Genomic DNA, 26,178 nt, shown 5'->3' on the forward strand with positions numbered 1-26,178 from the left:
CGTGAATGCAGCTTGACCACACGTCCCAACTGCCAAACCAGAGGAGGCAAGTTCTTTTCCTGGATAAGAACGAGTGTGCCAATATTAATGTCCTTGACAACTTGCTTCCATTTTTTCCGCTACTGCAGCTCCCCTATAAACTCCTTCGACCATCTTGACCAAATGTGCTGAACCATTTTTTGAAGGCGCTGAAGGTGGCTCAATATATTTTCCTCTATGGACATCAGATCAGGTTCAGGAATGGCTGTCAAAACCATTCCAATTAGAAAATGAGCCAGAGTCAAAGGACAAAGGTCACTGGGATCTGATGAAAGGGTAGATATAAGACGACTATTAAGAATCGATTCTACCTGAGTGAGTATAGTATAGAATTCTTCATATGTGAGGTGAGCATTGCCGACGACGCGTTTTAAATGAGATTTCATTGACTTAACGCCGGCCTCCCAAAGGCCACCGAAATGCGGTGACTTCGGTGGTATGAAATGCCATTCAATACTTTCTAACGTTGTGATGTCTTGAATCTCATGTTCATTAGCTTTAATAATATCATAAAACTCTTTAAATTCGCGATTAGTACCTTGAAAATAAGTTCCATTATCAGAATACATCTTAAGACGCTTTCCCCTTCTGCTAATAAAGCGCTTAAAAGCTGATATAAATGAATGAGTAGTTAAATCGGATACGAGTTGTAAATGACCAGCACGAGTTGTTAAACACACGAATAAGGCTACATATGCATTTAAAAGTATGCATCCAGGTCCCTTTCTATCTTTGACTGAAAATAACCCGCATAGTCGACGCCTGTGATATAAAAAGGAGGGGATGGGTCAAAGCAACCCTTCGGTAAATCGTCCATAATTGGAGATAAATTTTAAAGTGGATTTGCACGACAGCACCTCATACATTTATGGACGATACGCTTGGCCGCAATTTTGCCATGGATAGGCCAAAATTCATTTCGCACAGAATATAAAAGAAGAAGAGGACCTGCATGACAGAGTTTAACATGGAGGTCAGAAAAAATTAAGTCAGTAAAATGATTGTGAGGTGGCAACAAAATCGGGTGTCAGTTTTTAAAAGAATAAGATGAATTTTTTAATCTACCACCAACACGAAGTATTTGATTTGGGTAAAGAAATGGTTGCAATGAAATGAGTTTGCTTTTTGGGCTTACAGGCCCCCCTTTTGTTAGATTGCGAATGTCTTCAGAAAAAAATTCATTCTGAACCATCCTTACTAAGTAAAACATAGCGTTTGAAACCTCTTGAGAAGTTAAAGCACCTAAACCTTTGGTTGTTATTTACAGGCTAACAATATAGTCAAAAACCATGAAACCAGCAATGTATCCTCTTTATTGGATAAATTTAGAACAAAGTTTGGATCAGTGGAATCTTCTTCAATAAGTAAGTATATTGGTAAATACGGGGGTCTTGTTGTTTTTTCTTTTATTTTGGATCTATAGTTTACAAAACAACCCAACAACTCAAAGTTTATTTACGAACAACTCAAATTTAACTTTACTCGGTTCACTGACGATAAAATATTGCAAAACCTATAAATTTTAAAGAACCGCTTGGATTGACATGAAAGGCATAGACATAGCTAACATGTCAAAAAAGTGAAATTGTGTTGATGTGTTCTTTTGCTCTGGAGGTCAGTTTCACCCCTTCTCGGGAGTAAAAAAATATACGTTCAAAATAAGTCCGGAAATGTATAAACTGACTAATTCTAAGCATCTTTTGTTTTATAGCGTTTTTACACTAAGTTAATACATTTCGAGCTATTTGCGAGTAAATATGTTCATTTTTTAACAAAAAAAAACACGTTTTTAGACGGTTTTTCGCAAATAACTCAAAAAATATTTAAGTATTTTATCGACAAAAACATTCCTAGCAAAAATATAGCTCATAAAAAAGTGAAAAAAAAGTGTATGCAAAGATCTGTAGATACAGTAAAAGAAGAGTTGTAGTATTGAAATATAGGTTCATACTTGCCAAATTCCAAATCGAATATTTCAACGTAAAATAATCAAAAAATGCAGCACTTTTTGAAATAAAGATAAAACAGATTTATTTTTACTTTTTAAGAAGTTTCTGGCATTAAAAGTAAGCAAGTTAGGCTAAAAATAAAGTTGGTCGTTTTTATTTGATTAAAAATTCGCGTGAAAGTCACCCCATATTTAGCATCCCAAATAAAGCTAATCGTTACCACTTCACGAGATGCTTTACGTGAACGCTTTGTTTATATGATCTGTAAGTTTCATCGGTTCAAAGTGTTTATTTTTGAACGGTCTCTAGTTGAAAGGGATTGAGCGAGTCACTAATCACGAGTATATGCAAATTTTTAACAGCCATATCTTCAATTTTTGTCTAACATAAAAACAAAATTTTTTAAATATTCGCAAAATTTACATTTTTACTCTTTGAGATATTTGGTATCACTAATAATTTTTAAGTTATTTTGAAAAAAAAGCATTTATTTCAAAATTAAAAATTGAAGAATTTTTATTTTAAAACTAATTTTTTTTTAAAATAAGCGCTTTGAACTCATGAAACTTACAGGTCATATAAATCATACATAAGTAAATTAACTTGTGAACCGGTAACGATTAACTTCATTTGAGATGCTAATTACAGGGTGATTTTCCCGATTACTTTTTACAAAAAAAGAGACCAACTTTATTTTGAGAGTTTACTTTTGATGCTAGAAACTTTTTTTAAACAAAAATCATGTCTTTTTAAACACGTTAAAAAAGTTGTAATGACTTTTCCACAAAAAGTTCATGATTTTTTGGTTATTTTACGTTGAAATATTCACCTTGGAATTTGACGAATATGAACCTATTTTTCATTATCTACAACTCTTTTTCTACTGGATCTAGAGACATCATACATACACCATTTTTGAGCCATATTTTTGCTAAGAATGTTTTTTTTTATAAAATAATTCCTTTTTCTACAACCACTATTCAAAGTGCACTTTTCTGCACGGTTTTATGTTAGCAATGTTGATATTTTCTCACAGTATAAGATATTTGACATTAGTATGCAGAAAAGTGACGTTTCTGTGCCGCAAAGTGACGTTTCTGTGCCGCAAAGTTCTTTTCTGCACAGTTGACTACCTCATTCTGAGTAACGTTATATTCTGTTTACATCCGTGGACTACCGCATTCTGAGTAACGTTATATTCTGTTTACATCCGTGGTTAAACTTTAGACAAATATATAACCTATAAGACAATTATTATATTTAACTATAGCATAGAAACTAAATTATGGATGTTACAAGTGTTTTATTTTACAATTTTATTCTTATTAAACATTTTATAATTATCAAATAACCAATAAGGATTTAGCAACCTGTGCAATAGACGTCGAATGAAGTAGGTTTTGTGTAAATCCGTGACTGCATAAATATAATGTCAATAATGTGTAATAATTGTTTAAATTTAAACAAATTAAGGCAGTGCATTAATTTTTTAACTGATTTCTGTGCAATTTATTTAGGTATAAGGAATTTAAATTGATTAGTAGGTATTAATTAAATACAGTTTAAAATTTATCACATAGGTACCTATTATAATTAATCGTCGTTTGGAAATTGTGATTTTTATTTTTAGGAAAAACTGTGCTTGTAGAAAAAGTATAGTGTGAAACACGTGCAGAAAGGTAATTTCTCACTCGTTTGAATTGCGGCACTCGCTTGCGCTCGTACCGCAACTTTTCAAACTCGTGAGAAATTAGTACCTTTCTGCACTTGTTGCACAATATACTATTTTCTACAACCACTATTCAAAATGCACTTTTCTGCACAGGTTAATATTAGCAAGCTTGATATTTTCTCACAGTATAAGATATTTGACATTATTGTGCATAAAAGTGACGTTTCTGTGCCGGAAAGTTATTTTCTGCACAGTTGACTACCTCATTCTGAGTAACTTCATATTCTGTTTACATCCGTGGTTAAAGTTTAGACAAATATATAACCTATAAGACAATTATTATATTTAACTATAGAAGAGAAATTAAATTATGGACGTCACAACTGTTTTATATTACAATTTTATTCTTAATAAACATCTTATAATTAACAATTAACCAATAAGGATTTAGCCACCTCAACAAGATACGTCGAATGAAGTAGGTTTGGTGGAACTCCGTGACTGCATAAATATAACGTTAAATGTGACATCATTTTATAATAATTATTTAAAATAGTTTTTCTACAACCGTGTTAAAAATGCAATTTTTAGCACTCCATAGGAGCGTTAAAAATGCTACTTTAAAGCACTAGTGCTTTAAAAATTTTAAGGCACTGCAGTTAAAAGTGAATTGTCAAATTGTAAAACGTCAAAATATTTATATTTCATTTATTAACAGTAATATTATTAGTACAACTTGCGCAATTTGAAAAAGGTGGTTTAAAAGGTTTTTTTTTTAAATTTAATTTAAACTGTATTATTGCATTTTTAACACGTTTGTAGAAAAATACTATTAAAATTTGTTAGAATATACAACAATAAAAGTAGATGTTAATAGTTGTTATGATTTACGTATTGACAGTATAGGCAGTTTTGATGTAAAGAAAAATATAAAAATGGAATGTCAGTCAAGTTCAAGTAAAAGTTTTTGTAGGTATTGTCCTGTAATTGAGAATGAATAAATTATAATTTTTGATATATAAGACCTTTGTAGAAAAAAATATTGTATGATATACTGTTAAAAAGTACATTTTTAAGGCACTCATGTGAATTGCAGGATTCGCTTCGCTCATTCTGCAAACTTTCACATGCGTGCCTTAAAATTGTACTTTTAACACTTTTATCATAAATAAAGGCAGGTTGACATTGCTAGTGAATAACGAACGTGGCTCACGCTTACGTATTTTGCCCGTGCTATTGTTAGATATTTTATTATCTATTTTAGAACTCGAGCAGTACATTTGTATTAATGCAATGCATAGATACAAATGTACTGCTCGAATTTGAAAATAGATAATAAAATATCTAACAATGACACGGGCAAAATACGTAAGCGTGAGCCACGTTCGTTATTCACTAGTAATGTCAACCCGCCTTAACTATTTTCTACAACCGTGTTAAAAATGCAATTTTTAGCACTCCGTAGGAGCGTTAAAAATGCTACTTTAAAACAGTAGTGCTTTAAAAATTTTAAGGCACTGCAGTTAAAAGTGAATTGTCAAATTGTGAAATGTCAAAATATTTATATTCCATTTATTAACATTAATATTAGTAGTACAACTTTCGCAATTTGAAAAAGGTGGTTTAAAAAGTTTTTTAAAATTTAATTTAAACTGTATTATTGCATTTTTAACACGTTTGTAGAAAAAACAAGTTTATGTAACGGTATAATAGTTTCGCTAAGAATTTTTAGACATTCCCCTCGAGTGTAGACAACCAGTTCTACCTTTTACGGGTCATAGGTTTCATGGTTTCAGCAATTAAAAAAATATTGTATTTTATAAATTTATAACCTTTGTAGAAAAAATATTGTATGATATACGTGTTAAAAAGTACATTTTTAATGCACTCATGTGAATTGCAGAATGTGCGAAGCGAATTTTAACATGCGTGCCTTAAAATTGTACTTTTAACACTTATATCATAAATAACTATTAAATTCAAACAAATTAAGGACTTGCATTAATATTTTAACTGATTTCTGTGTAATTTGTTTAGATATAATGAATTTAAATTGTTTAGTATTAATTAAATACAGTTTAAAGTTTATAATTTATTATTATAATAAATCTTCGTTTGGAAATTGTGATTTTTATTTTTAGCAAAAACTGTGGTTGTAGAAAAAGTGTAGTGTGTAACACGTGCAGAAAGGTAATTTCTCACTCGCTTGAATTGCGGCACTCGCTTGCGCTCGTACCGCAACTTTTTAGACTCGTGAGAAATTAGTACCTTTCTGCACTAGTTGCACAATATACTATTTGGAGTTATTTGCCAAAAACCGTCTAAAAACGTAGTTTTGTTTGTTGGAAAATGAACATAATCACTCGCAAATAACTCGAAAAGTCTTGACTTAGTGAAAAAACGCTATAGAACAAAAGCTACTTAGAATTAGTCAGTTTGTTCACTTCCGGACTTCTTTTGAAGGTATGTGTTTTCACCCCCGAGAAGGGATGAAGTTCACACCCAGGTTAAAAGCACACATTGGCACAATATCACTTTTCTTCCTTGACATGTTAGCTATGTGTATGCCAAATTTGATGTCAATCCAAGCGGTTCTTTAAAATTTGGAGTAAATACCGTGAGTAAATGGACTACTTGAGATGTTTTTAAAAGCACCATTGGCAGATAATTTGAAATCCGACATTGAACGAACCAGTCGTAGTTTCAAGTGCCTGTTATGTGGCTTTAGGTTAAAATATCACTTTTGCATGCCACTGCAAACAAGCAAATGATGTAAACCGAAATATAATTTGTATTAAGTAATGTTTATAATAATTTTGATGCTTATTGAAAATGGCAAAGATAGCCGAAACGTTTAAGCAAAATAAATTGTTTTATTTATAACAGACCGACAAATTTAGGAATTAACCCTTAATTACTGACGTGGATGTTTCAGGACGTAGACTCTGACATGCGGTATGTCATACCGTTGCTTATTCTTCTTTATTTTCAATATGCTGCACAGCTCAATACAAAACCAGCTACGACAGAAAACAGATTCTCAGCACTGGACAAAGAGCCGGAAGAAGAGGCTAACAAAAAGCCTGAAGAGGAAGCTAACAAAGAGCCGGATGAAGAAGCTAATAGCGGAACAACTGGCAGAGAATCAAGGAGGCCTCCACCCATATTCATTCAACATGTAACATTTATCAAACCTCTGCAAGATTTATTAGACAAAACAGCATCCAAACAGTACACCTTAAAAAGCCTGAATAACAATCAAGTTAAAGTACAGCTAGACACAGCAGAACATTACAAAGAAACTGTTAAAGCACTAACCGAAAAAAAAAACGCAGTTCCACACTTATCAGCTAAAACAAAATCGAGGATTCCGAGTCATGGTTAGAAACCTGCACCCCTCTACTGATCTGGAAGACATAAAAAAGTATTCACAGAGCTCGGACACTCAGTCATAAATATCTCGAACATAAGACAAAGAGGCACGAAAGAATGCCTTCCTCTGTTTAGTATCGAACTTGAAACAAATTTAAATAATAAAGAGGTGTACCAAATAACTAAAATACTTAACACCGTAGTTGAAGTAGAACCTCCCCACCCGAAAAGAGAGATACCACAATGTCAAAGATGCCAGCACTTTGGACATACTCGTCAATACTGTCATATAAGCCCCCGTTGTGTCAAATGCACAGGCGCTCACTCAACCAAAGAATGTCCAAGAAAAATAAGAAATAATGAAGTCCAATGCGTAAACTGCGAAGAAAATCACCCTACAATCTACAGAGGTTGCTCAGTTTACAAAGAATTACAAAAAAGTAAATTTCCACCATTACGCGCAAAAGCACCACAGAGACCAACAAATGATACAATTCAGCAGAATCCACAACAAACACTCAGCTATGCTCAAGTTGCAGGAGCAACAAATTCCAATACTCAACAATTTAACCCACCTCAACAACAACAAAGTTTACCACCTATGTCATTTCAACCAACAAACAACTTAGAACAGGTCGTCTCAAAACTGATGGAGAGAATGGACAAAATGTTCGACATCCTAATGACACTGGTCACAAAGTTTAGCATTCAACACTGAACTAAAAATTGGTACATGGAACGCCAATGGTCTGACTAATCATAGTCTGGAAGTCAAAACCTTTATTTCAGAGCATGATCTGGACGTTATGTTAATATCTGAGGCACATATGACAGACAAAAGCTACTTCAATATACAAAAATTCTCAACATATATAACTCAACACCCTCTAGGAAGAGCCCATGGAGGCACTGCTATAATTATAGAAAAACAGCATTAGACACCATGAAATAATCAAGCATAGTGAAGTAAACTTACAAGCCACGTCTATCTCAATAACTGACTGGAATAGCCAGCTTATACTATCTGCAGTTTACTGTCCACCAAATAAAATTATTAAAGAAGAACACTTCACGACATACTTTAACAAGCTTGGAAATCGCTTCATAGCTGCTGGTGACTATAATGCTAAACACATTCATTGGGGATCAAGACTCATAACCTCTCGAGGTAGAGAATTATTAAAAAGTGTCCAAAACAATAATTTACTAACGGCATCCACAGGTCAACCGACGTACTGGCCAACCGACACACGAAAAGTGCCTGATCTCATCGACTTCTGTATTGTCAAAGGTATCTCTCTAAACTACTTGAAAGTTCAACATTTGTTCGATCTCTCATCTGATCACTGTTCCTTCATTATTACTCTAAGTACACAGGTGCACCACATCACAAAACCACTAGTTTTATCCAATAGCCGGACAAACTGGAATACATTCAGAGATATTATAAAAAATAGTATAAATTTAAACCTACCACCAAAATCTGATCAAGATATAGAAGAAGCAGTCAAACATCTAACTGTAAAAATTCAACAAGCTGCATGGGAAGCTTCACCTAAATATATCAGATGCTAAGAGACCGGGCTCATACCCGCTCTATATAAAAACCATGATATACGAGAAAAGACAATTAAGAAAAAGATGGCAGACCACCCGTGCTCCAGATGATAAAACCAAATACAACAGAGCAACCCGTCAATTAAAAAAGGTCCTACAGAAGCACAAAGAACAAGAAATAAACTATTTTCTAGAGCATCTGTCTAGCTCTGAAGAAAAAAACTACTCGTTATGGAAATTGTCTAAAAAACTCAAAACACAATCACAAACTAAAGCACCGATAAGAAAAAATAATGGCACCTGGTCTCGAAGTGACGAAGGGAGGGCTAACACCTTCGCTGAACATCTTCAGTCAGTTTTCCAATCGCACCAGGGAGAGGTTCCAGAGAACGAAGAGAAATTTATTACAGATATAGCAGATGAACCCTACCAGATGTGTCTTCCTACCAGAAAAGTTAAAATTACCGAAATTGAAGAAGTAATCAAAAATCTAAATACAAAAAAAGCACCTGGATATGACCTGATAACAGGACTAATTCTCAAAGAACTACCTGAAGAAGCAATAAAGCTACTATACAATGCTGTCCTAAGATTGTGCTACTTCCCCTCCCAATGGAAGGTAGCACAAATCATTCTAATTCATAAACCCAACAAAGACACAACCCAACCTTCATCCTATCGTCCTATTAGCTTTCTGCCTTTACCCTCCAAAGTGTTTGAGAGGCTTCTCCTGAAAAGAATAGACACTGTCATTACAGAAAAAAACCTAATACCTCATTATCAATTCGGATTTCGACAACAACATGGCACAATCGAACAGGTCCATAGGGTAGTCAGAACCGCAAGAGATGCACTCGAGAACAAGAAATATTGTACAGCAGCCTTTCTGGATATCTCTAAAGCCTTCGACAAGGTATGGCATAAAGGTCTAATATCAAAACTTAAAAGACAATTGCCTCATCCAATCTGCATGCTCCTACAATCATATCTCACCAGCAGATCGTATCAGATAAAACTAGGGGAGGCCCTCACTACTCTACATCCCATACAATCTGGCGTACCCCAAGGAAGTGTCCTTGGACCCACACTGTACCACCTGTTCACAGCAGATATACCAACTTCAGATCGTACAACAATTGCAACATATGCTGATGATACTGTCCTAATGGCTTGCCACGAAAATCCGACCCTAGCTTCACAGATACTACAAAATCACTTAAATAGACTTGAAATATGGTTTAAACTGTGGAGAGTCAAAGTTAATAGCTCCAAGTCAACACACATTACATTTACACTAAGGAAGGGGATCAATCCAGCTGTAACCTTTAACACACCACTGCCAATAAGAAGTGACGTCAAATACTTGGGGATTTACCTAGACAGCCGCCTAATATGACAAAAGCATATTTGGAACAGACGACTGCAACTGGGACTCGTTTATAGAAAGATGTACTGGTTCATGAATCAAAAATCACGCCTAAGTCTAGACAATAAACTTCTGATCTACAAAAGTGTACTGAAACCCATCTGGACGTATGGCATCCAAATCTGGGGAACTGCCAGTGAAACAAATTTACTCAAGATACAGCGCTTTCAATCAAAAGTTCTAAGACAACTGTGCCAAGCTCCTTGGTACATTTCCAACGATAATATACATAGGGATCTCCAAGTCCAAACCGTCAAAGAAGAAATTGTTTCTCTGTGCTCCAAGTACCACAATAGACTACAGGTTCACCCAAACATATTGGTCACCAATCTCCTGACACCCCTACAGAACAGAAGACTAAAAAGAACAGACACTCTAGACCTCAACACTAACTAATCATTCCCACTTGTTAATTACTATTGTATTACTATTCAAATTAATTCAATTAATTTATTAATAACTGTACTAATTAAATCATTATTGTACTCTTTTAGGTATTCACCACTGGGTGAATACTGACTGTGTCACATTCTTAAAACTTATATGTATTGTTTATTATTTTTTATAAAATAGATTGCAATAAAATGGACGTCAAAAAAAATTTCAATATGAATTTGTCGTTTTACATCAACTAATGCATGATTCTTCACACTGCTGTAGAATAAAATGCTGTTCCAAATAAAATAAAGCTTTTCCAAGAAAATAATTATTATGAACGCATGCATAATATTAAAAAACTGGTGGAGGTTCTTACAAAGGTATAAACTGAATTACAAAAAAAACTTGAGTATTGGTAACAAAAAAATAGTAAAATAATTTTGATAGCAGTTAGATAGAACAACTGGATGAACTTGCTGTCATACTAATAGCGAAAGAATACACTGTAATGCTTTTAATTATAGGAACGTAAACACTGATATACGATACGTAATACCGCAAGAAAACTACGTCAATATAGCTTAAAGACTAAAGGTCGCCTCATATTATAATGCACGTCGCGTTTTCGTCACGTAGCGTTTCGTTTGCGAAAAATATAATTTAATGGTTTTTAAATTGAACCATTCATATTGTGCGTATAAGACACGTAACGTAGCGTATAAGACACGTTACGTCTGCGTTCGGTTCATTCGAAAACAATATTTTTCGGATGTTGACAGATACGGGTCGTTTTCCCCTTGTTTATGTAGGTATTTCTTTGAATTTGATACCGAGTATTTAGACCGGTCAGTATCGTCGCCCTCGCTAGCGAAATTATTCCGATTCGATTTTTTGCACAAATTTACTCAAAGAGAGGTTCTTATAACATATCCACAGGGTGCCAGGCGGTGCCGTGGTCGAAAAATTGTTTAAACAATCTTTTTTAAACAAATTCACAAAAATATTTTTTCATTCGAGCAATATTTTTTTTAGATAATTTGGGTAATTCTGAGCAAAAAAGGTTTCTTGTCATTTTTCTCTAAAATTGCGAAAAATCAAGGCTTAATAACTCGATTAAAAATTATTATTATGAATTTCAATAAGTGACCAAATCAAGTTTCAAACAACTTCTTCAAGGTCCTGAAGAGATTTTTGTCATTATTTTATTACAAAGCTGTTATTTTTAACTATTAACAATTACCGCTATAGTCCAACTGTATCGTCACCCCCGTTAGCGAAATTAGATTTTTTGCACAAACTTACTCAAAAAGAGGTCCTTAATCAACAGGGTTCCGGGCGGTGTCGTGCTCTAAAAATTGTTTAAACAATTTTTGTTAAACAAATTCACAAAAATAATTTTTTATTAATAATTTAATTAAACCCAAATTAATAATAATTTGAGTTATTCTGGGCAAAAAAGGTATCTTGTGATTTTTCTCTAAAATTGATTGTTGTCGAGTTATATGGCCATTTCCGCATTTTTGCAAGATATGTTTTTTGCTAAGAATAACCCAAATTATCTAAAAAAAAATCGTTCGTAATGAAAAAATTATTTTTGTGAATTTGTTTAATAAGAATTTTTAAAACAATTTTTTGACAACGGCACCGCCCGGCACCCTGTGGATGTGTTTGTTATAAGGACTCTTTTTGAATAAGTTTGTGCAAAAGCATCTAATCGAAATAGTTTCGCTAACGGGGGCGACGATAAAGTTGGGCTATAGCGCTAATTGTTAATAACTAAAAATAACAGCTTTGTAGTAAAATAATGACAAAAATCTCTTTGGGACCTTGAAGAAGGGGTTTGAAACTTGATTTGGTCACTTATTGAAATTCATAATAATACTTTTAATCGAGTTATTAAGCCTTGAAAATGGCCTTTTCGCATTTTTCAAATTTTTAATCGCATGTAACTCGACAACAATCAATTTTAGAGAAAAATGACAAGAGACTTTTTTGCCCAGAATGACCCAGTTTATCTAAAAAAATATTGCTCGAAATGAAAAAAATATTTTTGTGAATTTGTTTAAAAAAAATATTTAAACAATTTTTCGACCACGGTACCGCCCGGCACCCTGTGGATATGTTATAAGGACTTCTTTTTGAGTAAGTTTGTTTAAAAATATCGAATCGGAATAATTTCGCTAGCCGGGGAGACGATACTGCCCGGTCTAATTTAAAAAGTAGTTTTCGAGGCAATTTGTCGTGTAAACATGTGTTGTGACAATAAACACATCTGCACCACACCAAACTGAAACCAACGTAAACGTTCTATGTATGATAATGTGAATGGGCAGTCCGATTGACGGTCTGCAAACGCTACGTGCCGAAAACGCGACGTGCATTATAATATGACGCGACCTTAAACCATACTAAAACTGCAGCAGTGGAGAGTAGGTACAATTACACACACTTGAAGGTATACAGATGGTGTTCTAGGAATCTTTTGTAAAACACGTGTGACAACAAAATATATTTTCGGTGCGGTATGGCATACCGCATATCAGTGATTAGGGGTTAAAAAATATTTATAATCGTTTAAAAATGTTTTTAGAAAAAGAATTGTCAGCCAACCCATCAGACATTTTAGAAAAACCTTCCAACGGAAAATCTAAGAACAATTTAAAATCAGCCGATTACTTCATCAAAGCTCTAGGTCACGGCATTTCCAATAAATTAGAGCTTACGAAAAGTAATTCACTAGTCCTCAGTTTTGGTTCAATTAAAACATTAGATGTTGCTCCTAATGATGTTGAAGTTATTCCATTCGTTTCTGAACATGAGGACAACTATCTAACCGGATTTTTAAAAATATTGGGAAAGTAAGTATCTTTAGGGGAAAGGAGGACAAGATGACGACAGCAAGCTTAAAAAATTTCTAGAACTGATATTTTTCCTTGTACCGAATGCATGCAACTACAAGGTAATTGGCTGATAGTAGTACTTTACATATTAAATTTAGATTACTTAAGGGTTAACATTTCAAATAGAATTTTTAAAATTTATCTAGTAATATGACTAAATGTGGAGCGTAAGATCAAGAGGTATGCTTATTCTAAAAAAGAAAGGCTATCAGAAAGTAAAACAAATTAAAGTGAAATACATTTATTCTACAACTAATGCAACACTTGTAATAAATCCTACATTTTTACAAGCACCAATCACAAGTACATTGTTTTACCATTGCTTCTTGACTATCCTCCATTCAAGTGTATTAAGCGTGAGCCCATTTGCTACAACTACTTCAGCAATACCATAGCTGATCTTTTTTTTTAACTGCAGATTATGCAATTTCTGTCTTCCTCTGAATCGTTATCAGTGTCAGCATATTCCATATCTACTGCCGAGTTAGAAGAGTCGTCAAATTTTATTTTTCTTAGTCGTTTTTCCTTTACCTGTATCCAGAGTGAATTTCCTATTTTTTTGCTTAAAGTTAAAAGTCTTTGCTTCTATTTTGTTTTTCAATTTTCTTATGTTAATCAATTAACATAACAATTATTAACATAATTGATTAACTAATTTCATAATTGTAAAGCATAATTATGTTTTCAGCAACCCAAACACAGTTGACATTGACAGTTGGTGACAGTAATTAAATATTTGATAATGATCATTTTTGATTAGCGTTCGAATAACCGGCCCTAAAACTCATGTTTATTAATCCAAATCGGTTAAGCTGTTCAGAAGTAATCGAGCTCCAAAAGTATAATCGATTTAATCATTATCGCCGAAATGGTTTATGTAGTAGTAGTGGTTACGACGCTAAGATTGATCGTGCAATCTGAGTTCATTTGCCGGCCATAATTAATAGGATGGCTGGGATATGAACTCGGATTGTCTTATCACAAGTCTGGTGTCGTAACTACTAGATCATTTGGGAGAGAATGCGACAAAGGCGACCATTTATAACGCTTAACGTGTAATCAAGAAACATTACATTCAAATTCATACATTTAATTTATAAAAAACTGAAAAACTCCTGATACAAGAATAAAAAACCGCTATACGCAGTAAAAATGAATGGCGCATACAATATTCCAGTTACAATAGATCTGATATGAGTATTACGTGGCGCGAAAATATATTTTCATTTTGATGGAAATAGTTATTTTCCTAACTAGTGCGGAAAGTGATACTTTCACGCACGAGACTGCCGTTGACCCGAACGACGCGATCGCGGAGTGACTGCCGCCTTTCTAGACATCTCGCAAGCATTCGATAAAGTCTGTCACACAGGCCTTCTATACAAATTAAAAAAAATGCTTTCCCTCACTCACTTCCTAATTTTAAAATCATACCTCCATAACCGTTACTTTTTTGTACAACATAGAGATTAGCGTACGTCTCTATTTCCAGTTGGATCCGGAGTTCCACAGGGCAGTGTTCTGGGGCCAGTGGTGTACCTATTGTACACAGCGGATTTACCAACAAACTTTCAAACCACGACAGCTACATATGCAGATGACACAGCAGTGATGTCAGTACATCAGGACCCATGGATAGCTTCTCAACTTCTGCAAACTAGCCTCAACAAAATGCAAACTTGGCTAAAACGGTGGCGTTTTTAAACAAATGAAACACAGTCGGTTCATATTACCTTCACAAACCGTAAAGGCCACTGCCCGCCTGTATATATCAACAACCACCAACTAAAACAGCAAGCAACAGTCATATACCTTTTAATTCACCTAGATCAAAGATTAAACTGGAGAACACACATTTTTATGAAGCGTAAATAACTTGGTCTCAAATTTCACAATATATACTGGCTGATTGGCCCCAAATCAACAACTTCGATGAAGAATACTTGTCTACAAAGCAATTTTAAAGCCAATATGGAGATACGGAGTACTCATCAAACTCCAATATCGAAATCTTAGAGAGGTTCCAGTCGAAGGTTCTTCGAATAATCACAAATACCCCATGGTGTGTTGCAAATAATATTATTAGACGCGATCTAGAAATTGCAACAGTAAAAGAAGAAATTACTAACTTTGCACAGAAATACGAAGACAGACTGACACAACATCCAAATGTACTAGCCAGAAACCTGACGAGACAACCAGTCAGGCGAAGACTTAGACGAAATACACCTAGTGATTTACCATCGCGATTTTAGTTATATGTATGTGCCGTACTTTCCAGATATAAACAATTTTATATCTATGTAAAATATTTGTACAGAAAATGATTAATTAATCATTTTCTCCAAGTCACCTACACTAGTGGTCACAACATTTACTCATTGTAACTTGTTTTACAGATTGTAAATAAATTGGGAGGTTAAATAAAAAAGAACAAGCGTATATTTTTTTAAAACTTTTGTTGTTACTTTATATACATGTTAAAGTAAAAAGTTCTACACACAGATTTTACCGCTAATTGTTTATTAATTGTTTAAACAAAAACAGTTGTTTAACAATAACATCATTTTACTTTGATGAAATATGTTTTTATTTTATTTTTGAATATGCTGAATCCGAATATGGTATTACAATTTGAAAATTCTTATACAGTATGTCTACGTAGCTAGGAACCATATATGAGAAACTTTTTTATTATCAATTCTATGAAAAAAAAAGTTATTCTTAATAAAATGCTCTTTATAGTCTTAAATCTAAAACTCAAACATCAGATATCTAATTTTGTCAATTTTATACGAGGTATGTTAAAAATATGAATTTCGTTAAAGAATAAAGTACCTTTATATTCCAGAATATCAAAAACTGTTATTATGAAAAGTTGTTTGGAATTAAAAACTATGTATTCCAGTCAATGGGAGCAAGAATAGGATATTACAGTGGAACCCCGATAAGTCGGCCCCCGATAACCCGGAAGTCCGGCTAACCCGGACCGATTTTTATCAGACAAACATTACAACAATAAAAATGTATGTCCTTTATGCTGGATTTTCCAATTTCTTTTCAACATCTTAAAATATTTTCTTTTATCTTTCCTTATAAACATATTGTTCGAATACTAATATCTTATATTTTTCAGGCTAATTTTGTTTATCCTCATAAACTTTCTTCGTAAAAATTTGTCGCTTTAGCGAATTCCTATGTAGTTCATTCGTTTCAAGTTTCAATGTCAAACACATTATACAATGAGAGATAATGCGTATATGTGTAATTTGATACATAATATACCTCAGTAAAAATGACTCATGGCAGACAACGTTCACTGTCGTGTTATCGAAACCAACAGGCATCTGTAGTATCCTTTATTTACTTGAAACTGTCTTAGCATTGTTTAGAAAAGAATATTAAAAAATTATTTTTCAAACAATGGTCTTAGTCTTCACTCTTATTAAATAATATAAGTTAGTTGCGATTGAGACGGTATTGTGTGTAGTAAAGTCGCATTGTTCGTTCCGTTCTGTAATCGTTCGTAAATCTATTCAGATTTTGTGTTTGCGTGATTTTTTGTCTACGTAATGGCAATAAAACTTAAAATGTTGTTTTTGTTTCAAAATGATAACAAAAGACAGTTTGGACAATCGGTGCAAAGAGAAGGCTAAAAATGAGACTCTCAACGACGCTTTGTATGTGTGGAACGCGAACGTGGTTTACAAGTGTCTGTGTGCCAATTTTAATAATTTTTACCATTTTCTCCGGCTAACCCGAATTTTCGATAACCCGGATCGGCCGCGGTCCCGATTAATCCGAGTTAACGGGGTTCCACTGTACCTCCGAATTCTATCCTACTGCAAAGATTTTAATGAAATTTTGGGCCTAGCCTCTACTTATCTCCTAATTCAAAGTCTACCCTATGCCGATGTGTGCTTTTATCTTAAGGTGGTTCCCACTCCTTCTTAGGGATGGAAAATTTTGTGGTTAAAATTACCACGGAATTCGCTAGAGAACCTAATTCTAAGCAAAAACTATTCTATAATTTTTTTTTTTGTAAACTCGATACTTTTTGAGATATTCGTCGTTGAAAATTGGCCATTTTCATTGAAACAATATCTTTTCAAACGATGTTTTGCGAATACCTTAAAACTATGTATCTAACTAAAAAACTACATATATTAAACATTTTTGTAAGTTATAAAAAAACAAAGAGACATTTGCCTTCATTGTATATATATAAATATATATTCAAGATATATTATATCTTCTACTTATAATACAAAAAGAGGTATGGTAGGTGAAGATAGTTTATTTTTTGGTACATTGTCAAATTGGTGTATGCAACTTGAAATAACATAGAAACGGTCGATTTTAGGTGTATAATAAGGTAATTAAAATGAGCTATATTAAAGGTCCATGACATTTAAACTAAGCGAGATATGCTGCAAACAAAATTGATAACTAAGGCATTTTAAGAAAGAATGAGAAGTAATTTTAACGCCCATCCACCAAAATGTAAATACATTATTTTCCTTCCAAAATACATTTTAATATAGTGTTATTTCTATGTTCAAAAAGTTGGATGGGTTTTTGAAAAAAAAAGATCAAATTATAGAGAGCATTTTTAAATTTTCTTAAAAATCTTCTTTGTAGCTTTGTAACTTGAAAATGATAAGATATACAGTAATGAAAAATGAAAAGGGAATTTTTATCTATAAAAGCCCTACATTTTTGTGTGGTATCTTTTTTCGTATCTCTTATCTTTTTCGAGTTAAACGGAGGAAAAAGAAGATTTTTAAGAAAATTTAAAAATGCGCTCTATTATTTGATCTTATTTTTATCAAAAACGATGTATTTAAATTCTGATGGACAAGGGGTTAAATACACTTCTCATTTCTTCTTAAAATACATTAGTCATCAATTTTTTGCAGAATATCTGGCTTAGTTTGAATGTAATCGACATTCAGTATAGCTCATTTTAAAGGTATTTTCAAGCACTACAAAAGTTATTAGTATCATTATACACCTAAAATGGACAGTTTCTCTGTTATTTCAAGTTGAATACACCGCACCGTTTTGAGCATGCAGCAAAAAAAAAGCAAACGCTTCATACCTACCATATCCCTCTTTGTATTTTAAGTAGAAGATTTATGAAGGCACGAATCTCTTTGTTTTGTTTATAACCTACAGAAATATTTTATGTAGTTTTTTTGTTAGATGCATAGTTTTTAAGGTATTCGCAAAAATCCGTCCGAAAAGGTGTAATTTTTCAATGAAAATGGCCAATTTTCAACCACGAATAACTCAAAAAGTATTGAGTTTTCAAAAAATAATTATGGAACAGTTTTTGCTTAAAATTAGGTTCTCTAGCCCCTTCCGTGGCTATTTTAACCAAAACATTTTTCACCCCCGAGAAGGGGCGGGCACCACCCCCAAGATAAAAGCGCACATCGGCATAGGGTAGACTTTGTTTCTTGAGCTATTCCCTACTTACTGTGAAAATATCAAGTAAATCGATGTGGTAGGATGGAATTCGGAGCCAAATACCCTCATTGACTGCCCTAATGTTTTTATATACAATAACCTAATCCTTCTAATTGAAAAAAAAATCAATTTTTTCTCAAATTAGGGACACCCATCATCAATTTATTACAATTATGATAATTATTTTATTATCAATTTTACGAAAAAAAAGTTATTCTTCATACATATTCAACCTTGACTTAAATCTATGATACAACCATCAGACATCAAACATTTTCAATTTTATACGAGGTATGTAAAAAACATGAATTTCGCTTAACAGTTAAGTACCTTTAGAGTTCACAATATTTCAATTAGAAGGATGTAATTGAATATTGAAACATAGTTTTTAATTCCAAACAATTTTTCTTAATAACAATTTTCGATATTGTGAAATGTAAAGGCACTCTTAAGTGAATTTCATATTTTTTGACATACCTCGTATAAAATTTACAAAATTTTATATCTGATGGTTATATCTTAGATTCTATATGATGCGGAGTATTTTATAGAGAACAACTTTTTTTAGTAGAACTGTAGGCTATTGATTATGTTCAAAATAAGAGAGCTAAAAGGAACTGCAACGTTAATGAGGTTTTATTATCGCATATGGTCAATGGACCTCTAAATTTGAAAAACCGGCGCAGTGCTACCATTTAAATGGGTGCGTTTTTGAGAACGGGGTGAATTAGTCTTTAGGCACAGGGTGAATTAAGGTGAGTTCTATGCAATTTTAGTAGAAACACGTCTACAGAAAAATTGTTCCAGGATAAATTACCTATGAAAATATCACATTTTCAAGTCAAAAATATTTTTTTACAAAAATATACTCTAAAGAATAACAAGAAAAAAACACAAGAGAAAGCAATTTTGTTTTTTGCCCCATAACTTTTTTCCACGCGGATATAGGTATAGGCATGGCTTCAGCGAAAAATAACTACCATCCTTCCTCGCTAAAATGGCGTTTAGTAGAGGTCTCTAAGATTTCTAGTTTCCGAAGTAGGATTTTTCAAAATTCGCAGCTTACAGAATTTTTGGGCCATTTTCCCCATTATTTCGGAAACATTGTTCTGTAACTTTTTTCTACGCATCTCTAGGTATATGCAATATGCAATGGTACACTTAGTAGAGAGATAAGTCAATTACCTTTAAAATGGTCTATTGTATAAGGTTGTACGACTATTTTTAAGCAAGTTATGCTTTTTCAAGATTTTATACTTTTATGATTTTTATGATTATTTCCAGAATTTTTCATTATGACATTTTTTTCTTGTACATTCAGGTATTGGTATATACATTATGAAATAAAAAAGCACATTTTCTCATAAAAAAGTTTTCCATATGGTTCCAGCTTAGTGGGACCTATTGCATGTGTATGTGACATTTTGAAAAAGCATATCTTGTTTGAAAATAGCCCTAGAGTTTTTTAAAATACACAGTTTTAATGTAAATAAAATAAGTTTTCTTTTTTATTGCACAATGTATATACCTAAATATACAATAAAAAAAGTAATAATGAGAAATTTAAAAATAATCGTAAAATATATCAAAAATCATTAAAAGGATACAACTTTTAAAAACCATATCTTGCTCAAAAATAGTCACAAAGCCTTTTCGATAGACCATTTTAAAGATAATTGATTTTTCTTCCTACAAAAGGTGGTAACATTACATATACCTAAAGCTGCGTAGAAAAAAGTTACAGAACAATGTTTGCGAAGAAACAAGGAAAATGTACCAAAATCGCTGTGAGTGGCGAAATTTGAAAAATCATAATTTGGAAATTATAAATCATAGGGACTTATACCAAACGTGGCTTTAAAGAAAAAGGATGGAAGTTATTTTTCTGTGAAGCAATGCCTATACCTATATACCCATTGAAAAAAGTTTTGGGTTAAAAAACAAAATTGCTATCTTTCGTGTTTTTTTTTTTGCTTTTCTTTTGAATATATTTTTGTAAAAAACATATTTTTGACTTTAAAATGTGATATTTCTATAGTAAATTTAAACAATTTTCCTGTAGACATGTTTGCACCAAATGTGTACAGAACTCACCCTAATTCGCCCTGTGCCTAAGGACTAGATCACCCTTTTCTCAAAAACGCACCCCTTTAAATGGTAGCACTCCGCGGCTTTTTCATACTAAGAGGTCCATTGACTATATGAAACAATAAAACCCCGTTAACGTTGTAGTTCTTTTCTAAAATACATAATCAATAGCCTACTGATAATAAAAAAGTTGTCAATAGGTTCCTAGTTACGCAGACATACTGTATGTATAAGAGATCAAAAAAAATTTTGTTGACATTTATTGTTGTTCTGAAGCTATTTTCTTGTGGCATTTTTACAATTTTAACTATTTATAATGGGAAATAAGCCACAATATTATTAAAAAATGATTTTTATTAACGTTTCGACGCCCAAATCGGGTGCCGTTGTCAAAATATTTAGAGTAGTATTTTGTATTTTGACAACGTCACCCGATTTGGGCGTCGAAACGTTAATAAAAATCATTTTTTAATAATATTGTGGCTCATTTCCCATTCTAAATAGTTAAAATTGACATTTATTATTGTTGAAGCTTATTATTAAATGTATTTTACATTTAAATGTAATTTTATTTTGTAGTATGGCTTTATAGTATATTATAATACATGCAATAAATTAATATTTAGATAATTTTTACTAATTTATTTCAAATTTATCTTATTGTGTTCATGTTTTAATGAAATTAGTGCTATAATTCGATGAAATAAAATTATTTTGACATAATATTTATAGGTCTGGATCCCGCGTATGAAAAAAAAGTTGATTAATAGCAAGCTGACAATTTGTTAATAGATTAAGGGTGTCTAGTCGGATAAACTTTGATATATGGGAACACTGGAACAGGGGCAGTTTTAATTGTGGAACAGGTTAAAAATTTGGAACGGTCACACCACGAAAACGGCACATTTATTTTGTCCGACAGAACAGACTTAAACTCTCCGAACATAGATTAAACTCTCATGCAAAAATCAGACTGCTATGTATCACCTGTCATAATTCCTGTCATTTGACATATTCTACATGTTCCACTAATGAAAACGTCCATTTGGTGATAAATAGCAGTCTGATTTTTGCATGAGAGTTTAATCTCTGTTCGGAGAGTTTAAGTCTGTTCTGTCGGACAAAATAAATGTGCCGTTTTTGTAGTGTGACCGTTCCAAATTTTTAACCTGTTCCACAATTAAAATTGCCCCTGTTCCAGTGTTCCCATATATCAAAGTTTATCCGACTAGACACCATTAAGCTATTAACAAATTTTGAGCTTGCTATTAATCAACTTTTTTTTCATACGCGGGATCCAGACCTATTAAAAGCAGATCAGTAGACAATTACAATCGTTTTGAATCATTGTCATGGAAACCAATATCGTCGTCGTCTTAACCCATTATATTGAAAGTTTGGTTTTGACAACCTTGTCAAAGAATTCATTTGTGTATTTTCACTTCTAAATAAAAATTGATATAACTCTATTTTTTTTGTGGCTTTTTTTCCAAACGTACGGCCCTAGAAAAAATATTGTTCCTAACTCATGCGGAAAGTGTCTTACCCGCACTCGACTGCTTGCCCGAACTCCGCTATCGCGTCGTTCGGGTCAACGGCAGTCTCGTGCGTGAAAGTATTACTTTCCGCACTAGTTAGGAAAATAACTATTGTTTCATCTCTAAAGTAAAATAAATAAGTGCATTTTAAAGGTTATATCCTAAACTTTAAAAAAACACCTATACAATTGTAATAAAGTACCCCGTACAAACCTTATGGAAATTAGGTCCCAGTGGATTTCGTTCATACTTTGGGAAAATACACTTTGAAGCATCCTAATAAAAAGTCCTCATGGGCACAACTCAATCGTACGAAGGATTTTCAAGATATAGAGGCACAAACTCGGAAATTATAAGATTTACTGGGTATTCAAATTTCCTGAGTTACTGGTTATCTGGCAATATGTAGAAGTTTGGATCAAGGAAAAGTACTAGTAGTCTAGGATTTTTTCCTGGCTATCCAATGGCGACCTTTACTTTGGCCTTGACCTTCAACTGACGTCATCTTCTAGAGTTTCGAGGGTTTTCGGCATTAAATTGATATAAACAGATTACTCATGGGTTTTTGGGATAGCTAAACACGAATATGCCATCAGAATTGACCTCCGAAGAACGTGGTGGTCAGGGCCACTGCCAGAGACGTCATCTTCTAGAGTTTCGATGATTTTCGGCATTTAATTGATGCAAATGAATTACTGGAGGGTTTTTTGAGGTCGCTAAACACGAATATGCCACCAGAACCGACTCCCGGAGCACCTGGTTTCCAAGGTCAATGAAAGGTGCTCCTGGAGTTTCGAGGGTCTTTGGTACTACATTAATGCAAACGGATTAGTTATAGGTTTTTGGGGTTGCTGAACACGAATACGTGATCAGCACAGACACAGGAGCACCTGGTACCCAAGACAGGTTATCTTCTGGAGTTAAAAACCTAAGAGTAATCCATTTGATTTCTCCGAAACTCTAGAAGATGACGTCTCTTGCAGTGGCCCTGGCCACCACGTCCTCTGGAGGTCAATTCTGATGGGATATTCGTGTTTAGCGATCCCAAAAATCCACGAGTAATCTGTTTATATCAATTTAATGCCGAAAACCCTCGAAACTCTAGAAGATGACGTCCGTTGAAGGTCAAGGTCAAAGTAAAAGTCGCCATTGGATAGCCTGGAAAAAATCCTAGACTACTAATACTTCAACTTAACTTGATCCAAACTTCTACATGTTGCCAGATAACTAGTAACTCAGGGAATTGGAATACCCAGTAAATCTTTAATTTTTCCGAGTTTGTATCTCTCTGTCTTGAAAATCCTTCATATGATTGAGTTGTGCCTATGAGAACTTTTTATCAGGATGCTCCGAGTAGTATTTTCCCAAAGTATGAACGAAATCCACTGGGACCTAATTTCCATAAGGTTTGCGCGGGGTACTTTGTTTAAACTTGAGTAATACCGTTTTAAAGTGATAGTAATTCTGTAAAACTACGAATTTTTCAAAAATTACATTTTTTGAGATGTCGTATCATTGGAATTAAATTTTTGAGATTTTTTTGAATAAAACATCATTTAGCAAAATATCTGAAAGGTAAGTTGTGCAAATTTGAGAGTTTTATATGTAAAATTTTATTAGTTACACATTTTTAATTCATTTTTAAACAAAATTCATGCAAGTCTCGATTTCCGCCCACACCGTACTTATGTCCATATATTTTATTTATTTTTGTTATAACCACAACATAGCTTAATTGCTGTTCTTTCATGTCCAATTTGTAAAATTTCATTTGACTCATTAGTTAAAGAATTACATTAAAATAACTCAACCGTGCACTTCGCCGAACGCTAGTTCACAGTGCGCCAATGTTTGTCAGAAGGGTGACTTTAGCGTTATAAATAAAAAATTTTAAAAGCTATAGATTTAATTTTATAAAAAATTTTATATAGGGTTTTTTTTGTAAAATTTCCTGAATTTTTTAATGGTCAGTTTTTTTTCTTAAATTTATATTTTCGGAGATATTTAAAAAACTTCTAATTTCGCAGTTCATTTGTTTAATAAAAAATGAAGCACCCACTTCTCGAGTAGGAACTTTTTGGTAGGTATGTTGTTTACTAAACATTTCTTAATCAACAGTTGATTCTCATTTATGAAAAATAGAAGGCGATAGAATAATTATTATATTAATAATTCAAAAACGTTATTGCGAATGAATCAAATTCTTATTAAAATTGAAAAAAAATAATAAAATAATGAATCTCTTGTAGATGTTACAGTTAAAGACTCCATTTGTCTTACAAAATAAAAAAGTTTACATCAAATACCTTGTTAGAGATAGTTGTGTCCTTATTCTTCTCGTTATTAATGTCCAAGGCACTCACAAAATCAAAACTCAACAAACCTCCAAATGTTTCTGATCATATTGACTTTTAAAATAATTTTTGAGGCATTTAGCATTATTATTAATTACGTTTTTAATTATTATTATTACGTTCTTAACACTACATACTGCTTCTAATCCTTACTTCTCTACATTTTCAGGAACTTCACTTCATCTCAAATCCAACTTAACTTCCTGACTTAACTCTTCAGTACCGCCACAGCGGCCCGAGGCTCTCAACTTGTTACTTCGACTGCCCCAACTTGATTTCCTGAATGCCAAAACTTAAATAATATCTAAAGAAAAATGCTCTTTTCTTGACGCTATTCCCCTTATACCATTTTTCTCTACTCATCCAATCAACCAATAAGAAAAAAGTTTAATACTTCCTTCTTTTACCATTGACCAATTAAGAAAATAAATTCTAAAGTTATGCCTAAAAAAGGAAGCCATCAACTTTTGAACCAATGGGAAGAAATACACAACATCCATCCAAAGATTCTCGGTTCACACCAGAACTGCTGATCTAAACATTAACGCAGCTGCAGTAACTTGATATTAATTAGGAATTTATATCAACAAACTCCTAAATCCAGTCGCCTCTAATAGCGATTAGGCTCCTTTGTCGGCGGGCCCTTAAATAAATAATATTGAGACACTACCAGATAACATTCCGTTGTAAAGAAAAGTTCCATGGCCACCGGAAATGCTGTGGTACACGTACGTAGCAAAAACTAGGAAACAAGGTATGTATGAAATGGCCGAGAGGGCCATGAAGAAAATCATAGAGAGGGAAGAACCGCCGGAAACAATTCGTGTAATCATAAATAATGAAAAGAAAACGTGCGGAAAGCCTTAGAATTCGTGGATCGGGGAGAAAATATAACGTGGGAAATCGTGATTAGAGGGAAAGAAATGGATAAAAGGACTAGACAAGAACATAAAGAAGCCCTACTAATTAAAACTGGAGGGAAGAGGAAGGAAATGTATACTAGGATGTCCGGCATGAATATGGCAATTAGGAGGAAGGAGCATAATTTCACGATTACTAAACTGCACCAAGGGATCACAGAAGAAATATTGCACGATGCCATTAAGGTCTATACGGGAATAGCCAAAGAAGAGGTACGTATTAAAATGCTAAGAACAAAGCATTAGCAGGTGACAAGGGAAGACAGGTTGCCACTATAGACAGGTTGCCACTATAGCCGTGCACCCTACAAAAGCGGAGAAACTACGCAAACATAATGCGATAGTGATAGGCTGGGTGTCATGCCCTATAATGGAAAGATACACCCCCACAAGTGTCTTCACTATGGACACAACACCTACGAATGTAAGGGGGAGAGCAGGGTAGCGTGCTGCTACAACTGCTTTAAAACGGGACATACTGCGGTACAGTGTAGCAGTGCGGCATACTGTCTA

General features: G+C 33.4%; 1 protein-coding gene across 1 annotated transcript in view; it reads left to right on the top strand.

Moving 5' to 3' along the window:
* Positions 1-26,178, top strand: part of LOC126882672 (fatty acid synthase-like) — a 410,665-nt gene that overhangs the window by 157,853 nt on the left and 226,634 nt on the right. The window contains 2 exon segments of the mRNA XM_050647647.1: positions 1,307-1,403; positions 12,984-13,251. Coding sequence (XP_050503604.1) covers positions 1,307-1,403; positions 12,984-13,251 — 365 coding nt within the window.

This window comes from Diabrotica virgifera, chromosome 3 (assembly GCF_917563875.1).
Source record: "Diabrotica virgifera virgifera chromosome 3, PGI_DIABVI_V3a".
Lineage (NCBI taxonomy): Eukaryota > Metazoa > Arthropoda > Insecta > Coleoptera > Chrysomelidae > Diabrotica > Diabrotica virgifera.